Here is a 27,753-nt window from a genome sequence, read left to right as displayed (position 1 = left end):
GTATTATTGGGGAGGGGGAACACTCCTTGATTTCTGAAGTATGGAGAAAAATCGGGAGGGAGGATGGAATTTAACTGCTGGAGTTTAAAGATTTTGCACCTGGATTTGCTAAGGGGCAACTGCTGCTGCGGTTCTTTACAGATGCAGATGACATGGAATAACTTTGCCAAAAATGGAGGGGAGGGGGAAGAGGGAGATGAGATGAATGTCTAAAAAGAAAGCACATCTAAGGGAAAAAAACTCTCCCTCTCATATATCATTTCTATATTTCATTATGAAATCTAAGAATAAACCATCTAACTTTAAGGAATTCAGATTTCCTGAGGGGCTACATGGGTGATGAAACAAGCTGTTTTTCAGCATTTGTCTCTGTCAAAGGAAAAAAAGCTAATTGTTAAAATGAGAGTCACAAATATAAATGCATCCTAAGTTGCAGGCTGACTAACCTACTGTTAAGCTAGATGGGGTAAGTGGCAAACTAGCTTTGTTCCCTAAATATACTGCTATAGGGATGTCTGAGACACTGGCTCAGTATGGCTAATACTAGCAAACCCATTTCTTGTGTTCACTACCTCTCAATGAGTGTTCTCACAAACTTAGGACTTAGCTGCTAATGATGCCATAATAACTACAGTTCCTTTTAAAATCCCATTGATTTCATTGAGCACAGAAGGGTATCTCTCCTCTTAGGATCAAAGTGCAAATAACACATAGGTACAGTTCTCATACTGGGGAGGGGGGGTAGTACAATTGCACCCTCTGGCCCCACTCCTGTTTCCAACATAAGTTGCCAGAACCTGTAAAAAAAAAGCCCAGACTCTCTCCACTGGATCTGAAACCATGCAGACTGCCGAACCCTTAATTCATGCAACAACTGTAAGTTTGCATAAAGGCGTAAAAGTACATTATTGCCTTTAATTTTTAACATGAAAGTAAAAAAAAAATGTCCCAAGTATATGGTATAACATCTCTTAGCCCTCTCCCATAAGATCTCAGAATAAATAAAATCTGAATTACTACAACATCAGCAAACTGAGAAGTGGAATCCTAGACTTTTTTACAATTGCTTAAAAATGTTAATGGTTAATTGTTTTATTGGTTATGATCAATGTTTTTATGTATTTATTGTATTTATTGTGCTATAAAACAGTCATCATCCAGGAGGGGTGGTTATATAAATTTAAATTATAAATTTAAAATAGAAATAAAAATAATGTGTTCATAGCAAAATCTGAAAAATACTTGAGATTTTTTTTAAAATTCACTAGCACTTTGAAATTGTTGCACCGTAAAGGTGTACAACATTTCACACAAAGCACTCCTTTGGTTTGTTTAATAGTTAACTGAGGCAGGTATAGCTTTTGGCAATGTAATACTTTAGGGGGGAAGGATGCTGAAGTGGCCAGAAGTGAATGAAAGACAGCACACCAGACTCTGCTTATTGTAAGTAAACAGCACTCTCTTTTTTAAAAAAAGAACTTATATCATTAAGCACCATATAAAACAGGTGCCCCATGGGATAAATGTATTATACTTCTCACAATTACATTTCTGCCTTCTGATGTATGTTCACCTGTGCCTTTTTGGCAAAAGGCTCACAGTGTATCTTCCTTGTTCTTGGAATAAGCGTACACCAGGTAGACAGCATCCCTCCCGAGACAAGAGGTCGACATACTTTGCCCTTCACCCTTCTCAGAAGGGAATCCCCAATTAATAGCACCCCATATCTTCCTGCATTGGGGGACAGAAGAGCTAGTCATCTCATCCTCAGGGGCCTGTGAAAAATCTTTTGAGCTTTGGGGGAACTGGGGCAACAGGCCTTGCTCCTGTGGTCCTGCATCAATATCTACAGGCAGATCCCGAGATCTATTACTGAGACTCAAGGGGGCAAAACATCTCCTTATTTTTCTAACCTAGTTGTAACTTTCATCCACCTGGTTTCCTTCTGTTTTGGGTGCTCCTCTATTTGATGATATACCTTAACCTCCTCCCTCAAAATGCATCTTGAGTTTTGTCCAAGAACTGTTCACCCTCCTTTATGGAATGCAGTGTGGACAGGCGTCTATCTTCTCCTCTAGTAGAGCTACCAACTTACACTTGCTGCAAGTGTAATTGCAGTTACCCTGAGGTAAAAAAAACCCCAACATGCCACAGTTGATGCCTGTCACTCCCTCAGCTCCATCACCAGCCATGCTGATTTGGTCCACTGCAGAAGACCACCAAGACTGTAACTTGCACTCCCAAGAACCTCATCAGCAAACCATAAATGTAGGCCATCCTATGTCTGTCTGTCCCCAATTGATCCTATGCAGCTGTTTCAAACAAAATCTAACTCAGTGCTGTCTACTCAGCTTGGCAGCAGTTCTCTAGAATCTCCTGCAGGACAAGATCTTCTCTACTGACCGTTACCAAAGTATAGTTTTAAACTAGATATGGTGGGGACTCAACGTGGGATCTTTGCCATGCTCTACTGCTCAAGGTTGACTCATCCTCCCGAGGTCGGTAAAATGAGCACCCAGCTTGCTGGGGGGGGGAAATAGTAATGACTGGGGAAGGCACTGGCAAGCCACCCCGTATTGAGTCTGCCATGAAAACACAAGAGGGCGTCACCCCAAGGGTCAGACATGACCCAGTGCTTGCATAGGGGATACCTTTACCTTACTGCCAAGCCTTCTTGTGACCCTTAGAAACATGAAGCAGGGGAAATCTCTGAAATGTCCCTTTTACTGTTGATCAGATCACCCTATGTTTTAAGTGTCAGATGTTGTCTCTCTGATATGGCAAAAACAGACATCAAGTGGTTAGACATGGATAACAAGGGCAACAAATGCAGGGCAAAGAGCAGAAATGTGTGTGAGGGGATGAATCCAGTTATATTTACAAGAAAAACAGCATGGAGAGAAATAGTCAAGAATCCTGCTTGGCTTTTGATGGTTTTCTCCTTCAGTTTACAACCTTCAGGGTTGCATTTTGTTAAACAAAACACAATTAGGGTCAGCAACAGGCCTAAAGAAAAATGCTCTGTCTTATTAATACACTTGAAGGGATGTTATATCCCACCAATGCTATAAATGTTTCAGCTGCCCATTAACACACACGCCTCTAAGGAACAGGGCATTTTTCTCCAAGCTAGAGGGCGACTCCAGAATAACATACATATTAGTCTACATACCTATTTTGTTCACGTGTGATCCAAATTATTTTATCTTCTTAAACTCATTTCCATACTTATCAAACTAGGCTTCCTTTATCCTCTGGAGATCAAAACTGGCAACTGATTTGCATTTCCTGCTCTTGTCTTCTTACCTGATAACATGTTATCTGTTTTGAGTGAAGGAAATTTCAAGGTCATTTCATGTTTGTGCCTGTGAATCATCAGATGATCTTCAGTTGGAAACCGCTGTCAGGCAAAGACAAAAAGAAAACAAAGATTACGTTCCAAAATATATTTCTTGCAAAAGACAAGTTCTTTTTTTTCCTTTAAAAATTGTTTATGCCATTGAGATGACATGGAAAGGGTGTGGGGGGATTTACCACGGCTTCTGCTCACAGCGTTGGATCCAGACCACATTCCCACAATGACATTTTCCTAGCTCCCCCCTTGGTGCCCATAGCAATTCACTGATCTCCCCCCAAAGCTACTCCTGGAGAATTGGGATCCCCGAGGAAAACATGGGAAGGGGGAATCTGGAGTGGGACAGAAGAATTGATAGCAATCCCCAATTTGATCTAGATTCAGTCCACACAGGCATAGTGGCTGAAGTGCAGTTGAATGGAGAAGAATCTGCATTTCTTCGAGAGTGTGTTTATCAGAGTATTTTCAGAATCATACCCCAGACTGAATATCCACTCAAGGATTAAGCAAAAGATCAGGTTTTTTTAAGTCACCCTGTTGTTGACTCATTTATTTATGCACTTCAGCTGCTATAGCTGCCTGCTGCCACAATTTGTATTTATAAAAGAGTACACAGTATCGAAATGAAAGAAAATCATTTAAGGTCTGAACAAAAATTGTTTTTACACATCTTGGTTGTTTTAAAGTGCACATTTATTGTACATTATTTCCAGAACCAATTATCCATCTTTAGTTTGGTTTCACTTTTCAACTGTTTTACTCTTACAATTAACTTACTATATGCTTTCATAGAATCATAGAAGAATAGAGTTGGAAGGAACCTCTTGGGTCATCTAATCCAACCCCCTGCACTTTGCAGGACACTCACAACCCTATTGCTCATCCACTGTAACCTGCCACCCCCTTGAACCTTCACAGAATCAGCCTCTTCATCAGATGGCTATCCAGCCTTTGTTTAAAAATTTCCAAGGATGGAGAACCCACCACCTCCCAAGGAAGCCTGTTCCACTGAAAAACCACTCTAACTGTCAGGAATTTCTTCCGTATGTTTAAAACAGAATTTCTTTTGAATTAATTTCATCTCATTGGTTCTGGTCCGTCCCTCTGGGGCAACAGAGAACAACTCTGTTTTATCCTCTACATGGCAGCCTTTTAAATACTTGAAGATGGTTATCAGATCCCCTCTTAGTTGTCTCCAGGCTAAACAGACCAAGCTCCCCCAACCTTTCCTCATATGTCTTGGTCTCCAAAATTCTCACCATCTTTGTTGCCCTACTCTGGACACGCTCCAGTTTGTCTTGTTAGCTTTCTATGTTAGCTTTCTAACACAGCATCACACACTTTTTGTTAATTAACATGCTGCCACCATTTGAACATGCAGATATGTGCCTTCATAAAAATAGTAACTATATAGAAATATGTATAGCATTTGCTATAAGAATCTTGATTGAGGAGAGGGGATAAACCATATATTCAAGGGTATCCAAAAGTATTGCTATAAAATCATAGAAACCTTTTTAAAACACAAATATCAAAGTGTGAAGAATCTGTTTCTTGACTTATCCTACATCTAGTCTAGGTCTATACACTTCAGCAGGATTTCCATTTTTCTAACTCTTCCCTGAAGAATTCTGTGCTCTTTGATTCACACTATTTACACAATTTACACTGCCTTTTTGATATCTTTATTTTGGGGTACAAAAAGAAGTCTTAGGGGGCAAGATCAGGGCTTCAGGGTGGATGGAGTAAGGTTTCTCAACAAAATTTTCATTGTACAGCCCTTGCTACCCTCAAAGAATGAGCAGGTACATTGTCATAATGGGGGGAAATAACTCAGTGTAACTTTCCTAGCCTTTCTCTCACCAATTCCATTTTCAGTTTTTTAAAAAAGATACCCTAACAAGACCAAGACAAGTGTCATACTGAGAGAACTTGTCTGTATCCATCCACTAATCACAGAGGCATGTTCAAACATGTTTTGTCGGGAATAAACCTGTGCATATATGAAGTGGAGCACAATTTTTTTTTTAAATTTATCCATGTATAATGTGATCCATCCTCAACAGAAGGGCCAGTTCACACATACATGATTATGCAGGTTAAGTATTACCTGGTTCGACATGCAACATTGACATACAGCTATCCACAACCGGCGGGAAATTGTTAGCCTCTGCCTTTCATTGGGAGAGTTCCCACAGGGGCTCAAGGCGGCAGTGGTTTGTCCTCTACTTAAGAAACCAACAGCAGGACTCTGCCAGCTACCGCCTGGTATCACATCTGGTGTTCCTGGGTAAGGTGTCTGAGAAGGCAGCAGCGGCCCATCTCCTGGCATTTTTGGAGGAAACTTTGGCGCTGGATCCATACCAGTCTGGCTTCCAATCTGGCGATGGGGTGGAGACTGTGCTGGTCACACTGATGGATGAACTCCAGTGCCAGCTGGACCAAGGCAGATTGGCCATCCGCGTGCTAGTAGACCTATGGGCCGCATTTGATGTGGTTGATCATGAGCTGTTGGCCTGCTGTCTGGTTGACGCAGGGATTGGGGGAACAGCCTTCAGATGTTTGACCTCCTTTCTTGAGAACAGGTCACAGAGGGAGGCAGTGGGGGATGAGTTGTCAGACCCCTTCGGGCTTCCTTGCAGGGTATCTCAGTGGGTGATACTTTCCCCTACACTTTTTAACATCTATATATGCCTCTAGCCCACTTGGCCCGGAGTTTTGGGCTGGGGTGTCATCAGTATGCAGATGACACCCAGCTCTGGGTTACATCATCAGAAACACTGATTGTGTCATATACTGATGCCAGAACAATTGAAACGTTGGGGAGGAGCTTTATGTTTTAACTGCCATTGTTTTCTGTTTTGTATTTCTGAAGTTTTGGGATTACTGGGATGTTATGATGATTTTTGGATGTCTTTTATTATGTTTTACTGAATGTAAATCACAACAACCTGGCTATGCTGGGAGTGGAGGTATAAAAATTGAATAAATAAGTAATAAACTTTGCCTAGCTTATCATAGTTGTATTAATTATACACCAAAGACCACTGCATTAAGAAAATCTAAGTTCCAACTCATAATGAAAAATGAGATTCTGCCCATGTGAATAACCTTGTTTTCAGAGTTGCTTTGTTCAAGTCTGAGTCACAAATGAGAGCACAAAACTAAGAAGACAACATAAAAGAGTGATTTAAAAATTGTTATACATTTGAAAAAATGCTACAATTAAAAAGTACCCAATACAATAAATAGAAAAAGGCAATCCTTGTAATAATGAACAAAACATAATGTTTCTTATCCCACATGTGCATATAATTTCATCTTGACTAAACAAAAGCTCCACTTCCACCAGTGCCAAATAACAAATTCTGATTAAGTCGTCCCCCCTTCCTCAGAGTTTTACTGTTGTAGTTTTATCAGTCTACTGCAGGGGTAGTCAAACTGCGGCCCTCCAGATGTCCATGGACTACAATTCCCAGGAGCCCCTGCCAGCGTTCGCTGGCAGGGGCTCCTGGGAATTGTAGTCCATGGACATCTGGAGGGCCGCAGTTTGACTTCCCCTGGTCTACTGCATTCTTCTAGCCTGGAGAGTTTGTGTTATTTCTTATATTTCATTACCAATATTCAAACGGTTTTAGTTGCCAACTAGCGTTTGCTTTTTTTTTTACTACACCTGTGATATATTCTAAAAACCACACTAGCTATTGCAATGGCTTGTAATGGGGACATCTTCTTATAGTAATCATAATATCCTTGCAAAATGCTTACATGTCTAAATATATTTGAAACCAACTTTATATTCATTGCATTATTCCTTTCCTACCCTGGATATCAGCTATTTGGAAGAAAGGTAGCCTTATAAATGTTTTAAATGAATAAATATCAGCTGTTCCATATATTTTGCAATACCATAAATATAACAAAAACATTTCCTTTAGACTTAATATACCATAGTAGTTAATTCGGGGTGTCAACCTCCAAGTCACACCTGAAGTTCTCTCACTATTACTATTGATCTCCAGATAATCAAGATCAATTCCCCTGGAGAAAATGGCTGCTTGGGAAGGTGGGTTCTATGGCATTATACCCTGCTGAGGTCCCTCCCCATCCCTGCCCTCCTCAGGCTCCACCTCCAACATCTCCAGTGATTTCTCAACCCTAAAGGTCATCCATTTTTGACCTTTGATAAAAAACAGTATATATCACTGATTTTTTTGCAAGGACTCCCACTACCTCCATACTATTTTCCAAGTCCACCACCCCAGCATCAAACATACGTAATTTCACTTCAGTTATCACTGAATACATTCCTATTTTATTGTTCATTTTAGTTTTTCTAAATATAGAATTTCGTGGAGCAATTGCGTTGAGTATTTCTAAATATAGAATTGTGTTGAGCAACAGGCTATATTTTGTAGGTCTTATGTTCATTTAACAGAGGCCAAAACCAAATATTCCGCCAAGCCTCCTCTTCCAGCTTATCCTTCTCTAGCTCGTCTTTAAATTACCATATCATCCCCACCACTAAATGCATTGCGACTCACAAACTAGAAGGCAGCAAGTTTCCAAGTGGAAGGTAAAAAAAACAAACTTTCTGCTGACTCCCACTCTACACAAAAACTTCTGATGAGTACAGAACAGTTTCTCCAGCAAGAGATCAGAGACCAGATCCCAGTTGCTCCCTCATCAGCTGGAAGTCAGTTTCTGGCTGGATGTATTCAGTAAATATACATCAACAGCCCAATGATTAATCAGCTGCCTGGTGATCATCCCACTGCTGAATGGACAGTGAGTTGAACTCAGCTGTTCAAGCATCTCTAGCATTAATATGCCAAGGCTTTTAATAGAATTTGTTCTTCCCTCTCACTCATCCTCTTTTTTAGCTTAGACTATCCTCTCAAAATGCTCATATTCATTTATTTGTCTATTTTACATATTTAGGTTCCACCATTACATCAACAGAAAGGCTAGACTTTTGACAAACATTTCCAGTAAAAATAAAAACAACCATAAAATAACACAACTGACAGCAATAAAAAGAGTAAAAGTAAAAACACCACCACTTGCAATGACGACAGGGCAGGGGGCAGGGGTCTAAGTCAACTAAAACCCAAGGAGCCCTTTACTTCACTTGCAGTAAGGTAAGGGAAGGAGCAGACTTTGTTTCCCTTGATGGCTGGACTGAGAGTAGCAGTCTATAAATTTAATAATAAATAAATATACCACTTTTGTATAATTAAAAAAAAACATATACAAATATCCCCATGCCCAATCCTGTTTTCTACATGCCTCCTACACTGTGCAAAGCAGACAGGTTGCCTCAAGGATGGTAGACAACATAAGATAAACCTCTGTCTCTCTGATTGCTCCCACCCACCCACCCACCCAGTAGTTCAGAAGCTCTTCAGTCTTGTGGCAGATTTAGTTCCCAGTGCATAACTTGCATCCCTGTTTGAGAATGCGGACCCAGGAACACACTGGAGGAAACCATTATGTTGAGTTCAGCTAAGTACCCTTCCTGCCCTATGTTTTCATAGCTGTGCTTGTATTTTTGTATCTGCATTTTAGTTAGGCTGAGCATGGGTGTTAGAATCACCAGTATGATGATGTTACTTCTAGGAAATAATCCAAATTTATAGTGGCTCCATGAGCCTCTTGTGGCGCAGAGTGGTAAGGCAGCAGATATGCAGTCTGAAAGCTCTGCCCATGAGGCTGAGAGTTCGATCCCAGCAGCCGGCTCAAGGTTGACTCAGCCTTCCATCCTTCCGAGGTCGGTAAAATGAGTACCCAGCTTGCTGGGGGGTAAACGGTCATGACTGGGGAAGGCACTGGCAAACCACCCCGTATTGAGTCTGCCATGAAAACGCTAGAGGGCGTCACCCCAAGGGTCAGACATGACCCGGTGCTTGCACAGGGGATACCTTACCTTTTTATAGTGGTAGCTCTAGATCACCATAAACCCTATAGTTTTACCATAACATTCCAGCTATTCCTAGATCTGTTGCCATTGCAATGTCATTGATTGAGGTACTTCAGTGAGGTGTTTTAATTGTAATTCTTCATTTTAACAGGAATTCAGGGGCACAAAAACTGGCATTGCAGTCCTAATTTTAGCTTGCTTTTAATTGATTTTATGATGTTTTTGTTTGTTTATAATGGTTTTTAAGACATCTTTTTTATGCATGTTTTATTCCATTAGCCATCTTGGCAGGCCTTACAAGGGCAGAATGGCTGAGTATAAATTTTCTTAAAAAGTAAAATAAAAGAAATAAGTGGTTACAGAATGCCTATCAATGACACACCCACAGAATCACTTCTGGAATATGCAATATCTGTAGTGTACATAATTTAATAGCTTGAGAAGAATATCCTGCCAGGGTTTAGGAGGAAATGTGTATTTTGCATAGTTTGTTTCATTTCAGAAGGCAAAGGGAGGGGAGATGAGATCCAGGGTTTTCATACCCACAATTGGGATCAGGGGAAAGGTGGGGGATGTGTACTATCACCCAGAATAATAATTTTAAAATATATGTCCCTGAAGTTCATATTTATGTATTCCATATGAATACATAAAAACAAAATGAATAGCAGACTTAAGGTAAAAGCACATTCTGCACATGAGCAGAAGAACCTCATCTTGTGTTTTGGGTCTATTTTGGAGATCTGAGGAGAAGAACTTAATCTTTTTTGTCAGGTGTTTGCCAAGAGCATATGTCATTGACAAACTGACTCTAAATTGAAGGGAGATTATCTTTTCTGCACTTCTGAATTTAGTCTAATGAAAAAGTTTGCTTTTGAAATGGAACAGGTGTATTATGAAAGTTCTACTGGGGAGGGGGTGCTTCTGGATCTAAAGAGATGAAACTGCCTGAATCAGCCAACTCTCCAAACTCTTCCCTGGAGATAGATCTAGATGGGGAGCCATGGTAGTCTGGCTATTGCAGGAGAAAAGGATGAGAGTCCAGAAGAACCTGAAAGACTAACAAAAGTTGTGGCAGGGTATGAGCTTTTGTGAGTCACCAGTCACTTCAGAAGCAGGGTTTTCTTTTGTTAGTCTTTAAAGTGATACTGGGCTTTTGTTTTTTTCTACAGTTCTCAGATAGATACTGAAACCTTGAAGGTGGTACAGGTGAGATTAAATCCCTGTAGCCTTTGAAATGTTTCACAGTATATCCCTGCCTATAATTTGAGGGACAAAAATATTTCCATCTTTCATAAAAAAAAATAACAAAAATTTAAAGTTTTTTATATATGGGGGATTTTTTAAAAGAAAATGTTTCTATTAAATACATCTTAATATATTATACATTTACATACAATTCCAGGTACTAAGCAGGCTAGCGCTGGACTTTGGTTTATATTCCTGCCAACTCAACTCACCTGTGAGCAGCCTGGGGCACTGCAGACAAAAGGCCTCTCCTGCTCCAAATTCATCTTTGATTCCTCATAAATCTACATGTTAAAAGGAGAGGGGGAGAAAGGGAACCCATAAATACAGTCACCCATAACTTCAGGAAACATGGTAATAATAGGGCTCCTTAAAAACACCAACAGAAAAGAGCGATAACCTGAACCCCCAGCTCACTCCCCCCTTAAACCCTACACTGGCTGTAACCAAACTTCCGACTGTCTGAGTTTATAATGCCCTTTTCAAAACACATTTATGCCCTTAGAAGGAAGACTGAAATTCATTAGGCTGTCAGAAATGAATTCCATTTGGTGGTGGTGGGGAAACACTCAACGTATGCTTAGGTAATACTACCTATGTTCGGAAATGTCATGAATTATCCGTTTACCTTTGACTTAAAAAAAATGTATAGCAGTTTAGCTTCAATATTTAAAAAGGTTTTTTTAAAACGACTAAGTGCATTTCTTGGACAAAACATTGTTAGACGTGAAGTAGCAAGAAAATCAAATTTGTTCTACAAATTATAAGGAGCGTTAGGAAAGGTGCAGGGAAAGGTATTTCTTAGCCTAAGAATCTGGGAGCCACTGCCTGTGACAGTGAATACTGAGCCTGAAGAAACAGTGGCGAATAACCCAAAATTTGAGGGTACAACATGGGGAGAGAGAAGTTTGAGGAGGAGAGGAACATCAACAGGGCATAAGAGTCCACCCTCCCAAGCAACCATTTTCTCCAGGGGAACTGATCCCAGCTGCCTGCAGGTAAGCTGGAATTCCAGGAGATCTCCACCCCCAATTAGAATCATAGAACTATAGACTTGGAAGGGATCTTCAGGGTCATCTAGTCCAACCCCCTGCACATTGCAGCCACTCACAACTACCTGTCCACCCACAGTGACCCCAATTTCATGGCCAAGTGAACCACCCACCAAAAATTGCCAGAATTCAGCCTAGCCTGATGGAAATTCACCTACCATCCCATGGTGGCAATTAGCACTTCCCTGGGTATGAAAGGAAGGACCACAAGAGGCAAGCACTGGCACATCCCTTCCTGTCCACCCACTCACAATCTGCTTAAGTTCATAAAATCAGCCTGTCTGTCAAGTGACTATCTAGCCTCTGCTTAAAAACTTTCAAAGAAAACTTTCAAAGAAATCCACCATCTCCCGAGAAAGCCTGTTCCACTGAAGAACCACTCTGTCAGCAACTGGTGGCCAGTTAATCTGAGAGAGTCTCCATGCATATTCATATAATGCAGTGTACACTTTGGAGAGTGAGAACTAGAGTTTTGGAGACTCTGCTATGGAAGCTCACTGAATTTGACCCAGGCACTCTTGGTCAGCCTAATCCACCTCACAGGGTTGATGGCAGAACAGTGGAGAAAGATGTGAGCTACTTTTGGTCCCCGATGAACACAAGAAGCATGGTATTAACATCTGAGAAACCTGAAAATAGAGCTCCAGTGCTTCTTTTCCTCCTCACTTTCAGTAAGTTGATCCAGTCAAATCTATCAGGCTAACCTGGTCGATAGATAATGCTGATTTCTCAGAATATGTCTCCAGACAAGAAGTGTACAAAAGTCCAATGGTACTCATGTGAGGCTTCCCATGTGATTGGAAGCCCTGCAAAAGGCAAGGTCCATGATTAGGCATACAGAGTCTACATATCTGCATTTGTACCATTCTGCTCACACCATTCACTGGAGGACAGGCCCTGCTACTGTAATCCTGATTATTTCCTATCTCCTTGCATTCTCTCCTTCAGTATCCTGGGCCCATTATGCACACATTACTTAATGCACTTTCAATGCACTTTAGAAGCATATTTTCCTGTTCTGCACAGGAAAATCCAGATGCAAAAGTACACATGCAGAATGAGCCCTGGCCTGACATGACTTTTGTGTCACAAGTTCCAAAATGTTAGCTGTCATTATTAGGGGTATGGTCACCTTCAGGGACAACCAGCTATGAACATGGTACATTTAGGAGGCATCCCTCGTACATCTTTTCTCAGCCGCTGGTCTAGGGCATGGGGAATTACCAGGGGCTTTTCGCACGCCTTCAAAATCGCACAATGGTTGCCAATTGAAAACGCTATTGATTTGCCGTTATGCACAACGTCGTTGACAATCTGCCACACACCTGAAACCGATCCGCAAAAAGCGCTTCCTTGTAGCGCTTTCAGGGAAATCCCCAAAAGTGGATTCACCCTCCGGAAAGCGATACACTCCTGCAACCAATCTGCAACACTAGCGAAAAAGACCTGTGCGTTAACATTGTTGCGGTTTCTACAAAGTCCCTCCCCCTGGCTCTCTCCTCTGATCTTCCGGCGAAGCGATCGCCATTTTTTTTTTCTCCGAGTGAGCGGGGATAAACGCACCAGCGAGCCTCTTTCTGTTTAGAGGCTTCCCCGGCTTCAGTCCCTCCCCAGAGTCACTAAGCACAAACAACACTTTGGACACAAACAACAGAGAAGCCCGTTTGCTGATGTATTTTCCCTTTATTTTTTACACGAAAATCGGGCCTGTGAGAGGGGGGGGGGATTTTTTTTTTCACTTGGAGGGAGCGTGGCAACGATCAAACGACAGCTCAAACACACCAGGCAGCTGGATGGGTCTCTCCGTTGCAACGAATCAACACAGATTCGTTGCAATGTGTGTGTGTTTTTTTTTTAAACTTTCTTAAAGGGAAAGAGGCTGTTTGGGAGCATGCTAACGGCTGCCCATTGGCTGCTTGACGGCCAGGGGCGGGACGAGCTTGGCAAGAGCGCTTCCTTTCTAGCGATTTCTGCCGAGACCGAAAGCTTGTGGGAAACGCTACAAAACGCAACTGGATTCCACTACAAAGGCAGGTATGCATAACGATGAATTCCACTATTTTAAATGGCGATTTTTCATTCAGCAACCAATTTGCTACAAAGATCCCGGTGCGGAAAGCCCCCCAGTTGCAGCCTGATATATAGTGATGTTTACAAAGTGTAAAATATGTTTTGTTTACTAGTATAATGATCATGGTTCCTTGTATTGGAAAAGGACTGAATCATGTCTAGACAGAGTGCTGAAGGAGCACATCAGACAGACCTTCCCTAAATATGCCTGTCTAACCCAGTCAGGTGGGAACTCGCTACTCTGAGCTGTTTTCCAGTTAGCAAGAAGAAACACTGTCGCTTCTGGGATATGAGCAGGTGTCTTGAGCTGCCCAACATTGGTTTTCATTTAACTTGAATATCCTTCAAACCATGATAGTTTATCTTATTCAGCAGAAATGAATATTCCATTCCATATCAATCAAGTTTTACAAAGTGTTGAATTAGTGGAAGACTTACATTTCACATTTATTAGAAGTGGGGATCACACTGTCCTGCTTACATGCTGCAGCTCTGGACCAGGAGGTGAGCACCAAGTGAGGAGGCTGTTGCTATTTCAATTCAGATCTTTATTGCTCTTCTGGTTCTACCAAAATAAGTGGGAATTGGAAGGTGTGAGAAATTTTGTTTTGTTCTAAGAGAAGCTGCATGAGTTAAGGGTCAAATAAGTAAATACATGACTAAGCAGCTGCAATAGGAGTAATAGTAATATCTGGGGATGGGGAGTAACATGAGAGCCAGTTTAAACATTATGCAGAGCTTAGCGGGGAGGAACTGAAGCAAGAGAGAGTCATAGTTTTGCTATCTTGAATTTTCAGTAGAAAGTGGGAGTTGCCAAAAATGATCAACCACATTGATTCTATGAGATGGATGTCCCATAGCTAGGGATGTCAGCCCCCAGGTGGTACCTGGAGATCCCCTAGAATTACTTCTTCAGGCAACAGAGATCAGCTCCTCTGGAGAAAAGGGATGCTTGAGAGGATGGTCTGTATGGTATTACACCCCACAGAAGGCTCTGTCTGTTTCAGGCTCCTTCTCCAAATCTCTAAGAGTTTCCATGTCTAATTCAGGCAACCCCATCCCTGCTAGTGGTCAGTGGGAACCTAGCAAGCCTACCCATAGCATAAATGCTTGGATCCATGGTGGAGAGTGGCCTCAAGTCACAGAAGCCTTATGGTAACCTATAGGGTATTCAAGACAAGCACCCTAAAGTTAGTCTTGCAACACTTGATCACTGCTCTTCCCTATTTTGAATCTGTTTTTTAAAAGGAAATTCAGGAAACAACAACAGCCAAGAATGACAAAACAAGCAATAATTGCTATAGTAAGGATGGGCTCAAGGTTAGAACCACAGAATCATAGGATCATAGAGTTGGGAGGGACCTCCAAGGTCAGAAGGCAGGAAATCCACAACCAACTGCCCACCCACAGCGTCCCCAATTTCATTTCCAGATGATATCCCCCTCCCCCAAAAAACCCCAGAATCCCTGGCCAGTCTGGTCTGGAGGAAATTCTCCCTCCGACCCCAAAGTGGTGATCAGCATTTCCCTGGGCATGAAAGAAAGGGCCACAAGAGCCATGTTCAGACATACTCAATTTACCATCTGTCTAAGTTAGCATGTCTATCTAGCTTCTACATAAAAACTACATAAAAACTTCCAAAGAAGGAGAACCCACCACCTCCCGAGGAAGCCTGGTCCACTGAGGAACCGCTCCAACTGTCAGGAACTGCTTCTGGATGTTGCCACTATGTTGTACCAGCTGGAGAAGTCATGCAGTGACAATTCGAAAAGACGTACTACTGGAAACTTCTGCATGAATCATACAGAAATGAAAATGACAACACATTACCATGCTTGCACAACATCTGTGGCATACAAAGAGCCAAAGAAGCATAGGTGTTCTAACCTCACCATCCTTTTTTATTTCTCACATGCATGCTCTTATGTTCTGATTGTCTTTGGATCTGTGCCACAGCATCAGCCAATCAGACCTCTCTGTTTAGGCAAAAATTATTTTGAATTAATTTTAACCCATTCATTCTGGTCTAACCCTCTGGAGCAGGGGTAGTCAAACTGCGGCCCTCCAGATGTCCATGGACTACAATTCCCAGGAGCCCCTGCCAGTGAATGCTGGCAGGGCTCCTGGGAATTGTAGTCCATGGACATCTGGAGGGCCGCAGTTTGACTACCCCTGCTCTGGAGCAACAGAAAACAACTCTGCTCCACCTTCCATAAGACAGTCCTTCCAGTATTTGAAGTTGGTTATCATATCAACTCTTAATCATCTTCTCTCCAGGCTAAACAGACCAAGCTCCCTCAGCCTTTCCTCATACAACTTGGCCTCCAAACCCCTCAACATCTTTATAGCCCTCCTCCAGTTTCTTTCCATCTTTCTTCAGTTGTGGTGGCCAAAACTGAAGTGAAATCTTAACAGAGAGGAACAAAGTGGTAACATTACTTCACGTGATCTGGACACTGAACTTCTTTTAATATGAATCATGTTCAATGTATGGTCTACTAAGACCCTCGGATCCTTTTCACACATACTACTGCTAAGACAAGTCTCACCCATGCTATAGTGATGCATATGATTTTTCTGACCTAAATGAACTTTACATTTATCACTATTGAAATTCATTTTAGCCCAGTTTTCTAGCCTGTCAAGATCATTCTGTCTTCTGATTCTGTCTTCTGCTGTGCTTGCTATCCCTCCCAGATTCATGTCATCTGCAAACTTAATAAGTACTCCCTCTATTCCTTCATCCAAATTATGCATCATTTATAAATCTGTTGAACAACACAGGGCTCAGTGAGATCCCTGAGGCACTACACTTGTCACTCCTCTCCAAGAAGATGACAAACCATTTACAAGCACCCTTTGGGTGCGATCTATCAATCAGTTCTTGATCCACCTAACAGCAATAGGATCCATACCATATTTACCAACTTGTCAATAAGAATATAATGTGGAACCTTATCAAAATCCTTACTGAAATCGAGATAAACTATGTGTGAAGCGCCCCCGGACACTATGTCCACAGCATTCCCCTGATCTAGCAATGTAGTAGCTTACTCAAAAAAAGAAACAAGGTTAGTCTGACATGACTTGTTCTTGAGAAAGTCATTCTGACTCTAAATTATAGCCATCTACTCTAGCTGCTCAAGGACCGAAGTGAAGCTGGAAACATGATTATGAAAAGTACATATCCCATGAAGCGTCACAGAGTGTTTATGTTAGATAGAATAACTATGCAATGGTTGAAGGTAGATATAGGAGAATTCCCCATAAAGAAAGTACTTTCAGGTATTGTCTTACAAACCGGACTCAATCTGTCACATCATATTGCGATGTAATGTGTATAACTGACAATGTCATGATCTGATTTCCCCGCTTTTTGTTGAGATGCAAGGTCTCTTAATTTGCTTGTAGCTGATAAATGCTTAGAGACCACTGAACTGGTAGCCAAGCTTTTATCCATAGTTACAGCCCACAGGCTAAAGAGTGGTGAAGGCTTTGCTTTCCTGTCCCAATTCCCCATCACAGACATCTTGTATGCTTTGCAGATTGGGAAAGAACTAACTAAGATGAAAGGAAAGGTGAAGGGATTGGACTTCTCCATGACTTTGTGTGTACACTAAGCTGACCAGGCATCCCCATAATGGCAGGACACTTCCGCCTTTGGTGGAAATGTCCTGCGTCCCGCCAGAGTGTCCCAAAGTCCAGCTTCCTTGCTACCACCACCACCTGCCTCTTGCTGCCGCCTTCCTCACTGCCATCGCCTCTTGCTGCAGCCATGGCCCAGCTTCCAACTGCCTCTGCCAGCCTCTACCTCCACCTGCCTCTTGAGACGCCATGGCCCAGCTGGAGCCTCTTCCCTGCCTCCCTCCCTCCCTGGCCCCTCCAGCCAGCAAGATGGCCGGTAGTGGCGCTCTGCCCTAGCTGGCCCTGTGGCTGGCCTGCACAGGCGTGCCAGACAGAGGCCTGCCCTTGGTCCCCATCTGACCTGCACTGATTGAGGCCACACAGGCACACCAGCTGCCCCGGGTAGAGGCCCACCCTCAGCCCCCACCTGACCTGTGCCGACCGCGCAGGTGAGAAACCAATGGACTCATGGGAAACGCACTCAGGAGGCGACATTAAAGCCAGTTGGAGGGAGGGAGGGCCGCCGCCACCGCGTCTCACCTTACCTCCCTTCAAATCTGGTCACCTTAGCGTACACACTGGCAGGCAGGTGTGGTTGCAGAGACCAGGAATAATAAAGGCAGAGGCACAGGCTTTGCCTTGCCCCATTCCTAGTGTTGCATAGAGGCTTAAGGTCTCCCTCCCTCCAATAAAAAAGAGAACATACATACATACATGCATACATACATACATACACACACACACACACAAGACAAAGGGAAATCAGTGACGATAAAAGAACATATGTACAGGAGAGAAGCCCTAATTTAGCATTTCCCTGCATGCGTTCATTGCAATTATTATTATTATTATTATTATTATTATTATTATTATTATTATTATTATTATTATTATTATTATTATTATTATTATTATTATTATTATTAAATGTATGGGCTGCCCCTCCCTTACAATGTATTGAACAATCACACCAATAAAACACCTATTAAAATATTAGTTAAAAATTATAAAATTGCATATCGCTATTCTCTTCTTTCATAGCTCCACTGGAATTTCTATATCAAGTTATTCCAGGCCTGCATGGGGACATAACCAGTATACCCAGAGATGGGAGGAGCAAAGGGAAGCTCATAGTTGCTTCTTGTTTTATCCCTGCCTCAACCGTTCACTACAGCCATTTGGGGGAATCCAATCAGCATGAGTCTGTGCCTGGGGCATACAGAGAGGGGAAACCCCTGGACCTCTGCTCCCTAAAGCCACCTGGAAGAAGGTAGTTGCTGCCTACCCAAACAGCTTATTTCACCAGGAATCAGCTGGGTTCTGCCCTTCTCACCACCGAGTTAGTGCAGTCTGGGTGGGAAGGAAGGCCATCTGCCCATTGGAGAAAACGAAGGCTGATTGGAAAAGAAATCCGAGGCCTCTGGGAAGGGAATTGGCATAGCTTCCTCTACTTTACTCTGCTGCCTCCTACTATTTGAAACACATTTTTTCCCCTGACCAGGCTCTGCAGTTACAAAGATATGGGAAGACAGCTGGGCTGGAAGAAAGTAGGATAGTAAGGAACAAAATGCAGCAGAGAGCGACTCTCTCTGACCACGTGCCTTGATTTGGTTAGAAACCAAACAGCGCCAGTCTCAGCATGAAGTTTCCAGGAAGGGAGGAAATGATTACCCACCCGCCTTTCTGTGCAAGCTATGTACTGCATGATTTTAACTGCTTATGGAATAGGAATGTTTTCTTCAATCGATCAGATGGGGTGATGGATACAGTCTCTGAGGATGTCTCCCCAACTGCAGGATTTCTATAGGGTTGCCTTGGGTGATAAGAAGTCTACAGAATAAATTGCTCAGCAGTGAATGTTCTTGGGGGAACATGGAACATACAATACAACTTGGTAACCACACCAAATGGATAACAGTGTTTAACAACATCAAGAACAATCCCATGGTTGGTCAGTTCAGGATCATTGCTTCATGGGGCAGGGTTCTGGGGGCCCAGTAGATGTTGTTGGTTTGGTCAACGTCAACCAAATATTGCAGCTGTTTTGACTTCCATCCATCAATGCTTTTCATAAGATGGAAAGTTTCCTACTATAGTGAAAGACTTTCCAGCCTGGGCCCCCATACCTTGCAGCCACTCAGCAAGTTGGCATTGGGAACATGAGAAGGGATGCAATTCTAGTGTTGCCAGCACTGGGTTTGGAAATTCCTAAAGATTTGGGGAGGAGCCTGGAGAGGTCCCTCAGCAGGGTATAATGCCATACAGTCTGCCATACAGTCTGCCCCCCCCCCCCAATAACAGTTGTTTTCTCCAGGGCAAGTTATCTCTGTGGTTTGGAGGTCAATTGTAATGCTGGGAGATCTCCAGACCCACCAAGAAACTAGTAGCCCTAAGCAATTTGGGGCTGGAACAATGCTTGATATCTTCAGTGCGATGTTCTGGGATTATTTATGGTTAACTGTAGAGATTTGAATTAATCCTAGAATAAATCACCTGATACAATGATGTTCCTTCTGTTTTTGTGACAGAAGAGACATTGTGCATTCACCTCCTCCACCATTCTCTGCAAAAGGGAGCTTCTCCACCAGGGACTGAGTTGAGGTCGATCAGAACCAACACCTTCCACTGGACCCACGAGCCTCCCTCCCATTAAAATCATTGTCTGATTCATCCAACCATGGGGTAGTCAGTATATTGTTCTCACTATTGTTCTACTGTTCTATTATATTGTTCTATTGTTATTTACTGTATACACTGATTTTTCTGTTCCCATTCTGCTAAGTTTTATGTAAACTGCCCTGAACCTCAGGGGAGAGCAGTAAATGAATGAACGAACGAACGAACGATCAAACGAACGAATGAACGAACGGTTAACTCTACCCCCAGAAGTTTGGTGTATCTCCTGGGGATCAGAAGATTAACGCTTGTGTTACCACACATAGTTACATTGTATAATGTATCCCCTCAAAACCAATGGAAATGACTTGTCAGATATTCCCTAATACAAATAACTTCCATTCTGATATTAAAGAACCCACCAATGTTGGTAAACTGCCATCAAAAGAAAAAATTTAATTTGACATGTACTCTCTCTCTCACACACACACATACACACACAGTCTGTTCTGCATACTTCTAGTACACAGAATATATTGCCAACTAGGCCTGACACAGATCCCAAACAAAGATACATCCTCCTAAATCAATTGAAATCAAGGAGCTGTGAAAAGGGTATAACTCTGCTTCGGACTGAAGTGTCATTCTCCAGTGGACACTGTTGGAGATCTTTACATGGGAGGCCTCACTGAACTGAATAAGAACTGACCTCTGAACAAGATGCATGGCAGTCTTGCAACTACATCCTGTAATTCTAGAAGAGAAAATTTGTCCTTACTAAAATGATGACGATTACATTCCTAAATCTGTTCTGTTGGTATTAACTATGCAAAAAGGGTTTGGACCTTAATGTAGATGTTAACAACATCTGTCAAAATTACATTGCATTGCTGTGACCATGCAACAAGCAACATTGGCAGGCTCCACAGGAGGCATTGTTACACTGCATGGAGAGAGAGAGAAACATAGTCCAGCGATCAGTTGCCACTTCAGGCTCCATCTGGAGGCCGATAGCCTAGTTGCTCAAAACATTCAGCACAGGTAAGCTCTGAATGCTTTGAAGGTAAACAAAAAACAGCAGAGTTGCACATTCATCCTCACCGTACAGCCAAGCACTGCAAAATGCTGAGGTCAGCTGAAGCAGATACTCATACCTGTTCAGTTATCATTCACCATTCACCCAAGTAGCTTCAGTGATATTCAACACCAGCTGCAGGCACATAAAAGTTTATAGGAACTTGAAGGAAACACTTCTTCAGCCACGCCTATGTTTAAACTAGGCAGTGAAATAAAGTTTGAAGATTTTTCAGGTTTCGTACCATGTGTATACATACTCCATACAGAGGAGCTTTTAAAATCCTTTCAGAGGTAGGTTTATCTATTTGTTTATTTATTATTTTATTTATAGCCAGAGTCTCAGGGCAGCTTACACAAAGTTTAAAATACACAGCAAATCAACTATTAATTATTTCTTTTAATTTTAAATACTAATATTAATTATTTATTTTTTCTCATTCTTTTTCATATGTCAGATAAAAAACCGATCACTACTGTTACACCACAGCTAGAAAGGAATGGTGTGAAATAACTGAATTAAGAGAGTGTGTTCTCTTTTCATTCGAGTAAATAATAAATAACTCAATAAAATACCTGCAAAATTAGTATGGCTTTGCTGGAAAGAATATCATGCAGGGTTGTTTCCTGTTTCAATGTTATCCTTGAAGTGAGTTGCAGTCAGAATCTGATTTTCATCGAACTGTTATTATTTGCAGCTGTGTGACCTTCTTAACCCTGTTTCGAAAATGACATTACAGCCCTCAGCCTCAAATTGACTGAACATTGCAGAGTTTTCAACCTTGTGATTAACCCTAACTGAAAGGAGGGGGTGGGAAGTACAGACTAATTATCGTGAGTACATCTCGTCTAGGTCAGTGGGTCTGTGTTGCATAATATCCACTCTGGGTGTATTCCTTTTCCACAGAGAGAGATACACGAGAGTGCTAGCCAATGGAATGTAAATCCACATGGATTTGTAGGAAAGAAGTGGGAATCTAGTTTCCTATATGTTGATCTTTCCATGAAAGTCCACCAGACAGACACTAGCGCATCGTAATTGAGCGTAGCTTCACAGGTTATGGCGGGTTTATAATTGATCACAGCATGCTCCAAAGAAATCTCTAAAACCATGGAGAGAAGATGTCTGGGGATACTTACAGGTTTATAATGTCTTTTTAGTCAGGCATCCTCTCCTTTTATATACTATCTATGTACTTTATTTATAGCCTGCTTTTTTCATGGAAAATCAAGGTGGGCTACAGAATAAAAAACAGTGCAGCATACAGAATATAAATCCAGTGACCAATTCCATATATGTGAAATTGCAAATTTGGAAAACAGTGGGAAGAACCGTGTCTCAGTGACAGAGCATCTGCTTGGCATGCAGAAGGTCCCAGGTTCTATCCCCAGCACCTCCAGTGGAAAGGATGAGGTCATAGGTAATGTGAAAGACATCTGCCTGAGACTGTGGAGAGCTGCAGTCAGACTGAGTAGACAATTCTTACTTCATGTGCTAATATGTTCTGCATGAACAACAAACTGCCTATGGCAAAGTATATTATGCACAAGCAGAGGTAAAAAATTATAAAAATAGAAGAGAATGCAGTGAAAACAAGATAATACTGACAATTAGGGCTACCATGTTCATTGCTCCCACTGCTAGTCTATAAAGCAGCAAGAGCAAAATGTGCCGAAAAACTGCTGTCACGCAATGCCATATCACCACTTCTGGTTTTGGACCTGGGAATTATGTCCCAGCAAGTTGTGACACCCAGCATGGTGTGAAATTCGGCTTGGGAAATGAGGGGAGGAAAGCCCAAATGCAGAAAGGCTAGACTAGACTCACAGCATCCAAAGGAAATCCAAACAGAAGCTAAAACAAGGTATGTCTCCCAGTGCAGAAATGGTCACAGTATAAATAAGATGTAAGCTATTTTACCCATTTGCACAGTAGACCTTTCAGAAGGCTTTGCTCATGTGATCAAATATATAATGAAGAGCACACCAAAAAGAGACAGTGCAAAAATGCAGGCTCATCTTGGAAATTTGGTAACAGCTTCTACAACATGGCTACCAATTACAAAATGGTTGTCATGAGGAGTGGGATCAATCTCAAAGTCCTAACAGATTCCAAGAAGTATCCTCCTACAATGTGGGTTCATTGGAGACTTTAAAAAGATGCCTTCTGAGTTGTCTGAAGTATTTTCTGCACCAAGTTGGCAAAGGGAAGCCAGGATTAGCTCTGTTTTGTGGAAGAGCTACTTCAGGGAATATTGATTGTGTAGCAAAAACCTCAGTAGTGGACACTATAGTGCCCAATGACCATAGCAACCATAGGTGTGTGTGTGTATGTGTGTATGTGTGTAAAAATGTGTGTGTGAGAGAGAGGTCCAAAATGTGTATGTGTGAGAGGGGTCCAAAATAAGACATTTATTATTCCATTAGTTTTCTTCACTACAGTATTTCATGTTGCAGTATAGCTCACATGAAAATATAAGTATAGCAACTTCACACATCCAGTACAGAAAGACCACTGCTTACAAAAACCACAGTCACAATAAAAGATGAGTGTCCAAGATACCACAGTTCTTAGGATTTTCTTTGCTGTTAACCACTAACATAGCTAGTTTTCAACCATGGCTTTAATAGCACCTTTCAACACATAGTAAATCAAGAGTTAATGACTAACTATGTTACCAGCTTCTCCTAGCCTGAATAAATCGTACCACCAATTTTCAGGATCATTGCAATGAAATGGAGTATGGTGTTTTTCGTTCTATCCAGCTGAAGTGCTTGTTTTTAAAACCTCCAGAATCAAGCTTTCCACATGCACACATACAGGATTCATTATTGCATTTGTGCCTGTTTATTCTGCCACATTAAAAAAACGGTCTGTCACCCACATTTTCCTGGATTAAAATATTTCCAATTAGGTCTGGATGCTAAGAAGAATTCCACATCCGGGGTTCTCTGAGAAGCCTTTGCATGATCGATGGATGGAATTTCAGTTTTCAGTGGTGACTTAGCAGACATTATATACAATGAATGATATATAAATGCTGCCTTTATATAGAAATACAGACAGAAGAGAACATCTTCATTGAAAAGAACTCTCTCTATAAATCTTTCTTACTGCAAAGGGAGGAGCCAAAAAGACATATGATTTTTAAAAGTGTGAGAGCCCAAATGCTCTCTGTGATCAGCAGGGCCCTCCCGTGGGGATGGCAACTATGTATATCTTATGTGCTATCAAGTCACTTTTGATAGATGGTGACCCTATGAATTTATGGAAACGTCCTATTGTTAATATCCTGCCCTTAAAAAAAGGCTTTAATCAGAGACATTATTTCCCAGGCAATGTTATTTACCTCCATGCCACAAAGAGTGGCAATTGCCCTTTTCTATACATTAAGCCTCTGTTAAAAGACTAAGGCTTTCCCTGCCCCCTCCAGGTTGTTGACCAATCTAATGGCAGCATTAAGGAGGAGCCCAACTTGATGTTTCATTTCACATCTCCAAAGGTCAACAAAAGCAATGGCTGCTGTGGTGAGAGATAAAACATATGGAGCCCAGAGTGGCAATGATGAATTCTTAACAACATCTGGCAAATGCACACCAATACCCTGCTTGCCAATGGGTATTGCCAAAGACTGGCCTCTCATTTTTACCATGGCTTCATAGCACGGGGACACAACGGCAAAGAAGCAGCAGCAGTCATTGCTGAATACCGAGCAAGCTTTCCCATTGTTGTTATTTGTGTACAGTGCACTGAAGAGCTTTCCTGCCAAAAATAATATTGACTGACAAGGATTTTTGGAAAACTGGACTGTAATCCCAGTATACTAATTGCTTTCGTTTACAGTACACAGCGAGATAAAAGAATTTTGCCTACCTTGAGCGCAAATAAATAGTTGGATTTCTGAAGAGAAGGAGAGAAAAACATGAAAGGCATCCTGGGGAAAACAACAACACAAGCTTGTTTAGCTGACTTTCATACCAGGAACAGATGCAGGAGTAGGGGGAGGGGTGGAGTTGCTTGAATGCAAACTTGGAAAACTTTGCCAGGCAACTTTTTCCTTTCCATTTATTTAAAAATGTCTAAAAATGTTGTTGGAACATCTAAAACCAGCAAGGAATATGCAGTGCTGTATTGACAACACGGGCATATTGAAACCAGTTGCAAATCCCAAGCAACCCAAGCCCCAAACAACCCCAAGCAGTACTTCAAAGTGAAGAGAACTTGGGGGGAGCAGTCATTTACAACTCACCAAGAAGCCTTTCCTTAGTCTTCTAACTCGTAGTGTAAATGGCTGCGTGGCTGAAAAAAGGGCCCACGATGTTTCACATATTTGAATAAGCATTTATTGTGCCTTAGCTCAAAAGATTCCACTTCATTTTTATTTGATTTATATTTATTTTATTTACTAAAACATTTAAATCTCACCTTTCCTCGTGGGTCAAGGCAGCTTACAGTAATAGGTTAAATGCTTTTCAATTAAAACGAAAACTAAAATAGCAAATCCCCAAATCCCCCCCTGCCCTAATAAGATGTCTGCCATCCAAACCCCTCTCAGAAGTTCTGGGTAAGCTGGCAGACCTTACAGAACCTCTTGAAGGTCTCCAAGGAGCACATTCTAAAGAACCAGAGAGCCTGGGCTCTGGTTGATGCCGGACAGGCCACCCTAAGAAAATATATCTTCATTATAGTTTAATCCTAAATGTTAACAGTAAATAAGGTCCACATAAAGTGCAAACAGGGATGCCAGCCCTTGGATGGCAATTCTAAAGAGCATGTGGGAGGGGGGGGGGACTACAGGAAGTGACATCATAATACTCCAAGAATTCTTTTTAAATCACTGAAAAAACCATGAAGGGTTTGCCCCAGTTCCTAGTGTCATAACATAATTTCTTCTTTTGAAATCATGCCATATTTCAAAACAAAATACTATGGTTTTACAATAGATCCTGAAATTCCTAGAGTGCCATGACATCACTTCCTGTTCTGAAACATGAAATAACTTCCACATGCTGTTCCATCCCACTCCCCGCCCCCACCCACTGCTCTACTGAGCAAAGCTGGGGAACAGAGAAGTACTACAGGTAGGTCCTCCACAATTACTATGGGAATGACGCCTCTGTCCAAAGTACATGTTATGTTTTACAGGAGTTCCCAACAAGAACTGGCAGCCATATTTCCAATGCAAATCCCTGGTGGAAATTGTTAATAAAAGCATCACAGGACACAGTGCAGACTCTCTTACATGGTGCTATCATCACTTACTCATGTCTGCAAATGGCTTCAAGTCACTGTGATGAACTCATGTAAAATATGACATTTAGTTGAGCCCAGTAGTGTAACCTGAAGACAGGTCTTCTTTGTCCAGATAATTATGAGGCTGGATCATATTTCAATGAAAGAGCTTAGTTTTAATTCAAATACCCTATACAACTAGTTTGTAGACTTGGCTGTAAAATAATGAAAACAAGCTTTTACAATGCATGTTTGTTTGATTTCTTACCCACCGCTATCACAGAACATCTCGCAGTGGGTTACAATAAAAGATTTTAAAACCCACATAGATTAAAACATTAAAAACCAAAAATACTCCAGTGGCAAGAAAGAAAAACCAAACCAACCTTTCCCCCTCCCAGCACTTCGGGGGGCAACTCCCAGGAGTGCCAAGTCTGATTGTTCTTAACTATGGAGAGGCCTCTAGATCTTCCGCACCCTGGCCTCAACCAAAGACCTGGGGGAAGAGCTCCATTACTTCTTTCCTGACCAAGAAGTTAAACCCTTACCTTTTCCATTGTATTTCTAACAACAGTTTCAAATATACATAATTTAGGTGGAAAAGACACTTGTTTCTCTGTTCATACATTATGAGCCACACATGTCTTCTAAGACAGGAAGTATGGTAATCTCCACAGCAGAAAACAGAAGCCTACGCCTTAGGGCAGGGGTAGTCAACCTGTGGTCCTCCAGATGTTCATGGACTCATGGGAATTGTAGTCCATTGACATATGGAGGGCCGCAGTTTGACTGCCCCTGCTCTAGGGGAACATCTTGTTTGTCTGCAGATCAATTGTAACTGTGAAATCTCAATGTGCCATTGAGGTTGGTATGTGTGGAGGTTGGTAATAATAGAAACCTAAACCAAAGGAATGAACCTTTCTTTCTTCAATTATCAGTTAATGGGCACCACCGACCATGTTTTACTTTTGTGTATCCAACTATTTCACTATTGACAAACACATGTATAGAGGCCTAAAAGATGAAGCAATTTAGGTTACTTGGCACCAGGAGGGGAAAGCATGAAAAAAAGAAGCAAGTTAAAGAAGTCAAAGTAAGAAAAAGGGGTCAGTAGCAGAAAGCATCACAACAATGAATGTGCAGGGTCGCTACAAAGAAGGATGAACTAGAATCAACTGAACAAGAGAAGGAGGAAATAGAGTGGGGAAGATTCAAGCGGTCACTTGCTTGAACCACCTTAATCTAGGATTTAAATGTGTGCCAAGGCACTAGGTTTATGGGAGAGTGGGGGAATAGAAGCAATGCACATCAAATTGACTTCAGCGGTCATAGCAGTAGGCCACCCAACCTGAAAAATGCAGGCTTTGTCCACATATGCAGGTGCAGCCCTTCCTTTTTCTGTTGCATCAAAGAACTGCAAAGCACTTAATACTTCTCTTCCCAGTGATGAACTGCATATGAAGTGACCTTTAGCCCACACTGCACATTTAATAAATTTGCTAGCCAATTAACATAATGGCTTTCTGTACCCCAGGGCACTCTAGAGATTGTCAGAGGAGGT

General features: G+C 41.8%; 1 protein-coding gene across 5 annotated transcripts in view; it reads right to left on the bottom strand.

Moving 5' to 3' along the window:
- Positions 1-27,753, bottom strand: part of CREB5 (cAMP responsive element binding protein 5) — a 265,679-nt gene that overhangs the window by 198,972 nt on the left and 38,954 nt on the right. For 2 of the 5 annotated variants that reach the window (XM_077302760.1, XM_077302758.1), the window contains exons 2-4: positions 14,084-14,210; positions 10,736-10,807; positions 3,307-3,400 (exon numbers count right to left, since the gene is read on the bottom strand). In XM_077302760.1, coding sequence (XP_077158875.1) covers positions 3,307-3,400; positions 10,736-10,789 — 148 coding nt within the window. In that variant the 5' untranslated portion in view covers positions 10,790-10,807; positions 14,084-14,210. Of the gene's footprint in view, positions 1-3,306; positions 3,401-10,735; positions 10,808-14,083; positions 14,211-27,753 lie in introns of those variants that run through there. The other 3 variants (XM_077302763.1, XM_077302759.1, XM_077302761.1) reach the window with 3 other exon arrangements.

This window comes from Paroedura picta, chromosome 11 (assembly GCF_049243985.1).
Source record: "Paroedura picta isolate Pp20150507F chromosome 11, Ppicta_v3.0, whole genome shotgun sequence".
NCBI classification, from domain to species: Eukaryota; Metazoa; Chordata; class Lepidosauria; order Squamata; family Gekkonidae; genus Paroedura; species Paroedura picta.
This window is presented reverse-complemented; position numbering and strand designations above follow the sequence as displayed.